Here is a 10,823-nt window from a genome sequence, read left to right as displayed (position 1 = left end):
GATTGTGAAACACCACTCGCCGCTTAGCTTGGGTGTGAATAATATATAACTAATGCCGGGAGAAAATTGTACCTGATGAATGACCACACCACATTATACTAGTAGCCGGCCCCCACACCATTATCAAGGCTTGTTAGCTCAATTAAATGGACATTTTTCCACTGGCTGACTTCAATTGCCCTCTCTTAATTCGAGCAACTCTGCGTCCTCTTGAGGATAGGTCGAAATTCTTATTTTGATGAAAAATAAAACACCTTAGAAAGTTAAGAATTCTGAAATCAAAGTGCGTTGTAAAATAATTAAAATTTAGATAACAATTACTTTAAAATTAATTTGAGAAAATTACGAAAGGCAAAATAAATCGCCTTAAATTTCTCAACTTATGCAACCTGCGTAGCTTTCATGCACCAATGGTTGCCTGTAATTCTTAACAATTTTAAAAATAAGAATAAATTAGACGAGAGACGAACTCCAGCATTTATCCCGTGAATAATTCTCCTAAGCAATTTAAAAATATTCCCTAAGAATTACGCGATTTGGGTCAAAGAGCATGCAGCACAGCAGAGCGCTGACGATTGGCGCCTAAAACGGCTAAAAGTCATGCAGCAAGTGGGTGTGGCCGCCGTTGCACCAGCGCCATATGAAAACATCGCAAAAGAAACCGTCCGACTGTACGCAGATCAATAAACAAGAAAACTTTGTCAGCGCGAGCGAGATTGAGTTGTGACCGAAACTGGCAGGAGACCTAGAGTAGCCTGAGGATGGACTTCAACGTGAAGAAGCTGGTCGGCGACGCTGGCACGGCCATCAGCCGACTCGTGCAGGTGAGACTCCGCAGAGCCTCGAGACAGAACGGGCCGCTGACTGACTTTGTCTGTTCGTTTTTCCTCCGCAGCTCACCGAGGAAAAGCTGGGCACTTCCGAGAGAACCGAGCTGGACTCGCACTTTGAGAATCTGCTCGAAAGGTCCGATGCCACCAAAATGTGGACAGAGAAGCTGCTGAAAAATACCGAGGCAGTCTTGACTCCAAATCCAGGTTTGTTTTCAAAATGAAAATGTCGATGAAAATCCCAGATTGAGATAAGGAAAAAGGAAAATATTATTTAAATAGTTTATATTTAGGTCTTTGAAGATGTTTCAAGTTTTTACGTAATATTATTTTCCTATTTCTTATTGACTGTTACAATATGTAAGTGACACAATTTGGATATTGTGCAAATGCCTGCACAATATTGATTTTTGTAGCTACATGCATTAAGTCGATTGTTTCATCACGAAAAAAAAAATCAGACCAATGTCTGTCTGCCTTGTAAGTTTTCTTTGCAACACAATTCTGCTGTCTGTCATTTGAAGATTGATTGAAGCACCAGAAGTTAGGAAAATCCCTTTGTGCTTTCAGGGTACCGCGTTGAAGACTTTCTGTTCGAGAAAATCGAAAAGAAGAGGCCTAACCGACTTACTAATCTAGAGTACCTTGGTTTGGACATGATGGAAGCGGGAAACGTGTTCGGCTCCAGCTCCCCTTACGGTGCAGAAAATAGAAATACAATTTTCAATTGGAAATGATAAATTTAATCATGATTTTCAGGAAGTGCATTAATTAAGGTGGGACAAATAGAGCAGAAACTGGGCACGACGGAGCGAGAGTACATCGGGGCTGTTAATCAGAGCTACATCATGCCGCTGAGGAAGTTCCTCGATGGCGAAATGAAAACTATAATGAAGGAAAGAAGCATACTCGAAAATAAGAGGTACGGAACTGGCATAAAATCCGCGAAAACGAATTTAATTATCCTCTTCTCTATCCAGGATTGACCTAGACTCGTGCAAAAACAAGCTGCGCAAGGCGAGGAGCATCCAGGGCCAGCAGGCAGTAAGTTTTGATCGCCGAAACTGGGCGTTAAAAAATGTTAACTGAAATTTTATCTCTGCCTTGCTTCTTCTCTAACTCTAATACGAATCTTTGTGCTTTTTTACTTTCTGTGCACTCACTAAATAGGCCCAAAAGGATGGACTCAATCCTCAAGTTGTGATGGAGCAGGTAAATTTTTGTCCCAGCGTCCGAAGGCGGCACTTACAAGCGCATGGCATGATGAATCACTTTATCCTTAATCCACAGAAAGCTCTAGTTTTTGGCAAGGATTGCTCTGCTCACTCAGCGGAAAAAACTGCTGCAGAAAAATCCTCTCGATTGGCTTGCACCTGCATAATTTATATTTTTTTAAGTTATTGACAGTGTCTTCTCTCAAAAAGATAATGTTATGAAATTAAAATATTTCATTAAGTCGTCTGACAAGGAGAGTGCACCTATTAATAAAAAATTTACTTTTTGAAATTATATGCAAATTTGCAATAGGAAAATGTGTGTTTGGAGTTTTGGACATTCAAATCTGGAAGTTTGGAGACTTTTAACGGTTGCAAAATCTACCAGGCTAAGCTGAAAATTTTGATAATTAATCTAGACTGACAAATGTTTTCTGATTTCATTATTTTCAAATGAAATATTTATTGATGAATGTCATAAGGCTGTGTAATTAAGCGGCTATAAGTGTCATAGATCTTTGAATATTCGGAAATCTGATGAATTTACAAGCTTTAATTTTCAAGCCGTTACATATATTTGCACTCGGTTTGTTTGAAGTTTTGGAAAAATCACCATCTTTTGAAAGGATGAAAATCACATTTCGCTGAGCATATTCCAAAAATTTAATGTATGATTGAATTCGAATAATTTTCAAGAAATAGTGGCAGTTTTATATTACTTAAAATTCTGGTTTTTGAAATTTTTGAGACGTAGATCAAGCAATTTATCTTTTCGGCAAATTGTCTTCTTTAATCAAAAACCATTGAATGGTATCGAAAAACTCCTGAATTTTTGGATTAAAAGGTGAACTCCCCTTGCAAGCTGCAACTTAAAATAAACGTTTTTGATAAATTTGGATTTTTCCTCTCAAACTAAAACAAAATGCAAAAATAAACATGATATTATTTATTTTTAAGTATGAATAAACCGCTAAGTAAGAGTAACCGATTAGGTTAGAAATAGGAGAAATAGTTTGATAGTTTGTTAGCCGTAAAACTAACAGATTTTAAATCGTGAACTGGTTTTCAGGCTGAAAGGGAACTGCGATTGGCGCAGGCGGAATTCGACCGGCAAGCGGAAATCACGAGGCTGCTACTGGAAGGCATCTCAAGCAGCCACGCGTCGCACTTGCGGTGTCTGCACGAGATGGTGCAGGCGCAGGCCAACTACCACGCGCAGTGCCACACCATCATGCAGTCTCTCGCCACCGAGCTTGCAAAGTGAGTTTTTACACCAAAAATTGGGCTTTTGACTAAAACAAATTAACAATAATTGCTATTAACAAAAACACTTCAAGCTATCTCGTAGTTGTTCGCTGAGCCAGTTTAATTTCCAAACTGCTTCAAGCTAATTCTAATCAGACAAATTCCTGAGGGTCGAAAATTGAAACTAGGCGAAAAAATTGTGCGATATGCGTCACGCAGAAACAATTAGTTTGCACTTATGAAAAATCACAGTAGTTTGTTAGTGGCATGATTTCACTAATCAGGGTTTGCAAAACGACGTGTTTTTTACGAAAATATTACCACCGCATTGGAAAAACGTTTTTTGCTTAGTGTTCCTAACTTAGTGTATTTTTTTATCCAAACGATGAAATTAGAACTATTTACATTTAAATATCGATTTCATAGAAAAACAAAAATTAAAAAATAATTAAGGATTGTAAAAAAGGTTAAAAAAATATTTTTGGCTATTAAGTTGAACACTTAGAAATTCCTAAATTATGGCACGTTTTTAGGACGGTAAAATATTTTTACATCTACTAATGATTTACATTTTAAAACTGCAACAAAATTCGGTAAAAGTGGAAAACAAAAACAGTGCTTTATTGTTAAGTTGACACCATTAGTGTATATTTAATAAATCCATCTATAAAGCACTATTATCCCTAATTCATATTTTTTAAATTTTTTAATGCGAAATTTTGAAATCCTAACACAGACAACGTACGCTGCCCAATTTTACAGAACAAACACAAGACTCTAAAACTTAAAAACACACTGCTAGCTGCTATTTAATACCATAGGTTGAGACCTTGCATCGGGTATTCCTCTTGCTATAGCTTCAGCTCTTTCTTAGTTTTTATTATATAACATCCTTATAGCGCCTTAATTAATTTCATGTGCCAATACCCTTATGATTTAATTGCCTATTTTTCTGTGTTGAATCGCACTTAATTTTCTCGACCAGAAGATCTTTTTCGTTCTCCAGGGATAGGCCTGAGCGCTTTTATTAATTAATTAATTAATTTAAAAAATTGTGTCGCCTCTTACTATTTAATTAGTCGTGGGACTAGCATGTGAGTGTGTGTGTTTGGTGGTGCTGTTGCAGTTGTTTAAAGCCCCAGCCCGCACCCATGTTGCGCGTCAACAGTGAAGAACTGGAGGTCATCAGTCCCTCCTCGAGCCCCGTAGTTGACGATAAATTCACCTCTTTTGCCGCCTTCAAATCCACGCCTGTTCCTTAAAATCAGCGAATCCCGCTACAAGTTGAATGGGCTTGCATGATTTTTTTGGACCGAAATTTTCTCCTATTTCTCTTCGGCACAAGGATTTTTCTTTTCAGTTGCGTCTTCTTGCATTTTTTATTGCTAGCACTCTCGATAATCATGCAACGCCTTTTAAAATTGGCTTCAAATTGATGAGACAATATCATTAATGCTTATTCAATCTAATCCTGACGACATGACAACACACAACGAATGCTGTGGTCTCTGAAATGGAGACCAAGCAAACTTTTATCTAGTCTTAAAACGTATACTCTCTTTCTCTCTTCGTTACTTTTCGCATGCTTTTGAGCAACTACTACTTATTAATCAAATATAAAAACAACAATACTCTTAAATACACTATCTCAAACACCAAAACTACTGCAGAATATCAAAGAGTTAGAACGTTGTTAGAAATTCGATATAATATTATATATCATGTACCCCAAGTACAACATAGTTTGCGGTGTTGGCAGTTTTAACTCAAGTGAGACAGACAAATAACAACAACTCGACCTGCTTATAGTTACACACAACACTGCTCGCTGACAAATAAGTAAGGAATAATAAAGTAATGTCTTTCAACTTAATTTACCGTGGAATATTAGAGGTTCGACAAATCAATCAAGCCAAGCTCTTCCAGCCTCTCTGCTCTAATATTCCACTTGTCGCAGTGTGTTAAAGAAAAAAGTATAGCACGTAAAACAATAAGCGAAATAGGCCGTCCACGCGTGATCCTGTAGCGAGAGAAAGTGTTTTATCATATACACACCACCAGTCAATAAGTATTTAAGTGTTGTTGTAATTCCCACGCCTCTGTCTGCACTCACAAACTATATTGCGTTTTGTCCTGGGTGTGGTTTTGGAACGTGTGTGTGATTTGGCCACCGCTTGAAATTTCACCCTCCCTATCCCATAGCGCCTCCCTCGGAAAATCCTCGGCTCCTGCGGCGCCGCAGCCCTCGGTCGCCACCATGGTCCTTGGCAACGAGCCACGCGGCAAGGCCAGAGTTCTGTGTGACTACCAAGCCAACGACTCGACCGAACTGAGCCTGATGGCCGACGAGGTGACACATATTTTTTTCATCTATTCTGCTCAAATAAACTCAAACTTTTTTTAATTGAAAATTTCAGGGTAGAATAATGTTAACCGAAAGAGTTCTACTCGTTTTTCTAGTTCAGATTTAATCCAATCAAATCCATTTTGCTCTTCAGGTTTTTTTTAATAAATTTATGTTTGACATTTAACAAAGTATTTGAAATAGAGCGTATTGAGGAAGTTATTTTTCATTCTTGGAATATCTTATTATGAAATGAAAATTCGAATTTTTTTGTCCTGTCCTATTCCAGCAACAACATTTCAAGATTGTTCCTATTAATTTTATTTTTATCTAAATCTGTAACATTACTGACTGATAAAAATGGCCAGCTACCGCCACTAGGGTGCAGCTGATCAAGTCAAGCGCCTCAATATCTCTTGAAATAACATCATCACGAAATAAAAATTGATATCCCGATTTTGCATGTCGAAAAATCGTTTAAAAACAAAACTCAGATTTTTTTGTGGAGAAGTGAAATTTTCATTTTCGAAACAAAGTGTACATTAAAATATATTTCTAAAAAAACAGCTATCAAAATTAACACGGAAAATTAGGTTAAATAAAAAAATGCAAATATTGCCTAAACTTTATTCAAACGGATGTTTCGCCACTATAAATTCTCCTTTGTTGTCAAATTCACACTAAAAATTAAGGGTTTAAAAATTAAATGTACATTAAAAGGAATGAAAACAAAATATGTAGTAATTGAAAATAGTGATTTCAGAAATTTAGACTAAACATTTCTCCTGTCCTGCCGAGATTTCAGGAACAATTCAGATATATCCTGATTCAATACGCTCTAATTCCAATTTATTCTGGAATCACAGTAAAATAACCTCAAGCACTAACATTAACAGGACCGTTTTGTTATTTTGCAGGTAGTCGTGATGGTAGATGACGACCCGGCGGACGCAGAATATGTGATTGCTCAGCGAGGTAGCCAAAGAGGAAAAGTTCCCAGAGTGTTCCTTGAGATAATTTCCTAATGTAACTCCTGTATTTCCCCTCAACCTAGCTAATCACCCGACAAACATATTTACAGCACGAGATATTATATAAGCAATAATATTCAGATTCGTATGATGTTTTGATCTCTGATCACGAGAAACATTCAATTATTATAAAAGTCAATTTAGATGTGTATTAGTAAAAATTTGCCGCAAATTGATCGATTCCCTTTATTGTAACATGACGCGATCCGGTTGTTATGTTTTCCTGTGCACACCAAGACTTCCGATTCTGTGTGATCTTTTTTGTTGAATTAGATCAGAGGAGTTAGTTGTATTCCCTCCTTTTTCTAACCTGTCGATGACCAAAGATGGACATAATTTATTATGTTCGCCCGTCATGTTTCTCTGGCCAAGTCTGATTATTTTAATTTGGAAATTTTATGCTCGCTGTTTATTCTTGAGGTTATTTAGTAACAAGACTCGACATGTTAAATAACGCATGTAAAGGAGCCATTGGGGGTAGAAGAGGCACGTGTTGCGATATTATCATTTTTTTCCACGTATACTCCTCATTGTTTGATATTTTTGCTGAACTCCTTTGATGATGTGAATTTTCTTAATCACATTATTGCTCACCCATTTTATGCTTCGCAAATTGTTTGATTCAGCATTATTTAACAAGCTCTCTTGTGATTCTTATCTAGAAGGAAAATTGTTTGCCTTGTTCGGAGATTGTACATTATATATAAACGAGTTATATTAAAATAAATTACTAAAAAATGGATAATAATGAATTATTGATAAGTCGTCACTTCGAAAAATAAAGTGAGATTGAGTTTAGAAAATTATTAAGGGAGTTTTATTCAATCAGTGAGATTCACAAATTAAAAAATTTCAAGGTGGAAAATCATTTTAAAAGCTTCGAATTTTTATCGATTTTGCACAATTGCTAAATGAGACTCTGATAGCTGAGATATAGGAGGTTATTTGACAATTACGTTCAACCAAATTATTTACTTAGCTTTTGTATTGGCACTTTCCTGAAAAAATGTAGGTCTGTCAGAATCCGATCATTTTGTTTGAAAGCTATTGCACACCAAATACACAACCTGGAAATTGTTTATTTAAAAAATTCAAGTTTCTTACAAACTGCGAAATGTCTGGAATTTCAATTCAACACGAAGAAAATTACCTTGTTAGCTATATTTAATAAAAAACTGCAAAATTGTAAATAAGAAGTGTATTTTTTACGTGAAATTAAGGCAATTTTTAATCGCAATTAGAAGAGTCGTACAATTTCTCAACGTTTATTTGGCAATTTTTCAATTACTTTTGCAAGCGATCGAAACGGAAAATGGAATTCCATGTTGGAAAGATGTGCAAATTTTCTACAAATTTCATGCGTAGCAACATTTCCTTTGCTTGATTTTACTACAAAGAAATAAAAGCTGTCAGCAAACATTTCTAAAACAAATGAAATTAACGGAATCGACTTTCACATGGTAAAAAAACACAATCAAAAATAATTTCTTAATATGAAATTCCGGCCTGAAATTTAAAATCAATTTTTGGTTAAAAAATGGAATTTAATTTATTGCCACAACACACGGTCTGAAATACCCAAGCATATTAATATGTATATGAAGTTCCCTGATATAATAATGTAACATAAATTTAAGTGATTTTTTCTTAATGAAAAACAGTTGCTACAAGAATTCAATATTTTCCATTTATTTTAATTCCTTAACAGGTTACACAGATTTAGCTAGCTTCTTGGGTTTCTTCATTGACTTCACCAAAGACTCCACAATCTGCTTCTTCTTAGGGTTCATCTTTTCCTTCTTGGATTTCTGGAAATGAAAAAAAAATCCATGAAAATGCTCTTCACAGGAAAGCAAAAGATGTAATACCTTGGCGACTTTTCCTGTCTGCACCTTCTGTCCTTGGAATGACGTGTCTTCAATTTTAACCTTCAACTTTTTCTGCTTCATTGCGGCATCCATCTCTCGATTGGCAGCCTTTTTCCTCTTAAGCGCCTGTGCCACAATTTAAATTGACACATTGCAATCAAATAAGCAACTAAGTCAGTACCTGGTCTTCCTTGTAGCGTGCGGCAAACTTGTTGCGGATTTCTGATTTTGCCTTGCGCCTCGACTTCGGGTTGGATGAGCACCTGGACACACGCAACTCCCTTTTGTCAAGCACGAACCCGTTCTTCATCAAAGCCAGCTCGACGGCGTCTGATTTCTGCACCAGGTGATTGATTAGGTCAAGCAGGTGATGCTTTCAAATTATTTCAAAATGCGTACCTTAAAGTTGACGTATCCCACGCCAATACCGAAACCAGTGTTTTTGTCGCGCACAACTCGAACGCTATCAATTTCGCCGCAAGTACCGAAAACTTGCCACAGTTTTTCGTCTTCAATGCCTATGTAAAAAATCAAGAAATAAATATATAATTGTTTCCATTGAAATTAACAAGGGAATTCTGGCTTTGTTCCATACTAAAAAGCACTTTTTTGCCTCAAATGCAAAGAATTTCATGAAAATAATTTGACCACTTTGCGTTGTTTTCAGATTTAAAAAGAAACTTAATTTATTATCTAATCGAAACGAATTCATTAATTTTCCGTGACATTTTAATGTATTGCTGCTCGTTATTGTAGTATTAATTTGCTAGCAACTCATTTAAGTTTTAATTTTTATTTTCTGTAATGATACGGCAAAATATTCATAATTCTATAACTTGAATATCAAAATAAAACTGGAAAAATATGCTGTAAAATCCATCACTCATTTAAACCAGCTGGTTGAATTTTGAAACACTGAATATTTTCAACTACTGATATTATTAGTCCATCATGAAAGTGAACTAGTTTCAGGCAAAAAAATTGCACGTTGGAGCAGAACGAGCCAAAAGGGTCCCTTATTGTTAGAAGTGAAAACTCACCAAGGGGTAGATTTCCAATGAAAATGGCAGAGTACGGGTCAACTGCTTTGTCTTTAACGGCTTTATCAACCCTAATGTGGTGTCCGTCCACAACAGTGCCATTCATTTTCAAAGCTTTCTGCACCGAATCGATTTTTTCAAACACAATCAGGGCCGAAATGCTGGTTCTCTTAGAATGGAAGTCTTTCCTGAAAGCAAAGCTATTATAGAAGAAGAAGCAGATTTTAATTTGAAACGCGTACTTGATGGTTGCAACTTTCTTTGGCACTCGGATATCAGCGACTGGAGCGTTTCTGTAACGAGTCGACTGAATCTTGCCGAATTTCTTGAACAGCTGCTCGATCTTCTCCTTGGAGATTTCCTTGGGCAGGTTGCCAATGAAAATGGTCCTGGTGTTCTTCTCCTCCTCGATTTCCTTCGCGCGCTGGTACTTGGCCCTCTTTTCCTCTACGGTATCTTCATCGTCAGATGCTGGGACGTCCTCCTCGCCGACCAAGTCTCCTTCTTTTTCCAGCTCTTCGTCAGAGCTTTCGGGCTCATTTTCCTTTGCTTTCAGGGCCTTCTTTTTCTTCTTAGGAGTCTTCTTCACTGGCTCGCTCACCTGGGCCTTCTTTTCCTTAGGAGATTCAGGAGGATCAACGCTCTTGCGCCTGGAGTCAATCGAAAATTAAAAAATGAAATTATGAAATCAATAACACTGAAGGAAACATACTTATTAAGCTTCTTAGGCGAATTTGCCACTTGCTCGGTCTTCACCAGCTGCTCCTCTTTCACGGCAATTTTCTTGGGAGTCTTTACCTTTGCACCCTTCTTCTTTGGCGAGCCATTTTCTGAGCCATTCGACAGTCTGAAATATTAAATTGACTATAGATACATGTGAAATGATGTGAAACAATGCAACATTGAATTTATCCTTACGCTTCCTTTGATTCAACTTCAACAGAGTCTGCGTCTAATTCTTTCTTCACCTTTTTCGGAGTTTCTGCATCCGTGAGTGACTTTTTGCTCTTTCTCCCCATTATTGAAATAGCAACGAAGAATCAAAACTGACTACGAACAAAAATGTAATCACTTTGTTTGAAACTCGCTAAACACGTGGGGTTGCGATACGCCGATGAGGCGAAGCTTGTTTTGTTTTTCAATTCACTCCAGCACCAGCAGGGGCGAATTGAGCGTGCTCGATTGACGTCGTGCGACATCTTACGGGGAAAATTATACCAATATAAAATAGTTCTAATCAAATATTAAAAT

The 10,823-nt window shown here is 36.9% G+C and overlaps 2 protein-coding genes across 4 annotated transcripts; one reads left to right on the top strand and one right to left on the bottom strand.

The window, feature by feature from the left end:
* Window positions 1–617: 617 nt before the first annotated feature.
* EndoB (endophilin-B) lies at window positions 618–7,470 on the top strand. Of its 3 annotated transcripts, XM_065488923.1 has the most exons (9): window positions 619–824; window positions 896–1,037; window positions 1,401–1,529; window positions 1,590–1,752; window positions 1,811–1,874; window positions 2,001–2,042; window positions 3,114–3,304; window positions 5,492–5,639; window positions 6,551–7,470. In XM_065488923.1, exons 1-9 carry the CDS (start codon window positions 762–764, stop codon window positions 6,656–6,658), a joined length of 1,050 nt encoding a protein of 349 aa, XP_065344995.1. In that variant the 5' UTR covers window positions 619–761; the 3' UTR covers window positions 6,659–7,470. The 3 variants fall into 3 exon arrangements, with proteins under 3 accessions (XP_065344998.1, XP_065344995.1, XP_065344997.1); XM_065488926.1 differs by lacking the exon at window positions 6,551–7,470 and having other exon boundaries at window positions 618–824; window positions 4,416–5,551; XM_065488925.1 differs by lacking the exon at window positions 2,001–2,042 and having other exon boundaries at window positions 620–824.
* An 859-nt stretch (window positions 7,471–8,329) lies between these two features.
* LOC135943517 (RNA-binding protein 34) lies at window positions 8,330–10,701 on the bottom strand. The gene is made up of 8 exons (XM_065490080.1): window positions 10,491–10,701; window positions 10,285–10,419; window positions 9,815–10,222; window positions 9,573–9,760; window positions 8,932–9,050; window positions 8,714–8,869; window positions 8,533–8,658; window positions 8,330–8,472 (listed from the first exon to the last, which is right to left on the bottom strand). Exons 1-8 carry the CDS (start codon window positions 10,589–10,591, stop codon window positions 8,374–8,376), a joined length of 1,332 nt encoding a protein of 443 aa, XP_065346152.1. The 5' UTR covers window positions 10,592–10,701; the 3' UTR covers window positions 8,330–8,373.
* Window positions 10,702–10,823: the final 122 nt, after the last annotated feature.

Source organism: Cloeon dipterum, chromosome 4 (assembly GCF_949628265.1).
Source record: "Cloeon dipterum chromosome 4, ieCloDipt1.1, whole genome shotgun sequence".
NCBI lineage: Eukaryota > Metazoa > Arthropoda > Insecta > Ephemeroptera > Baetidae > Cloeon > Cloeon dipterum.
This window is presented reverse-complemented; position numbering and strand designations above follow the sequence as displayed.

Bases quoted from the DNA above. Each gene is read 5' to 3' on its own strand.
- LOC135943517 (XM_065490080.1), bottom strand. From the start codon at position 10,591: ATGGGGAGAAAGAGCAAAAAGTCACTCACGGATGCAGAAACTCCGAAA. The intron at 10,223-10,284 runs GTATGTTTCCTT...GATTGACTCCAG, and splicing joins TCGCCTAAGAAGCTTAATAA to GCGCAAGAGCGTTGATCCTC. The intron at 9,761-9,814 runs GTACGCGTTTCA...CTTTGCTTTCAG, and splicing joins AAGAAAGTTGCAACCATCAA to GAAAGACTTCCATTCTAAGA.
- EndoB (XM_065488923.1), top strand. From the start codon at position 762: ATGGACTTCAACGTGAAGAAGCTGGTCGGCGACGCTGGCACGGCCATC. The intron at 825-895 runs GTGAGACTCCGC...TTTCCTCCGCAG, and splicing joins CCATCAGCCGACTCGTGCAG to CTCACCGAGGAAAAGCTGGG. The intron at 1,753-1,810 runs GTACGGAACTGG...TTCTCTATCCAG, and splicing joins AGCATACTCGAAAATAAGAG to GATTGACCTAGACTCGTGCA.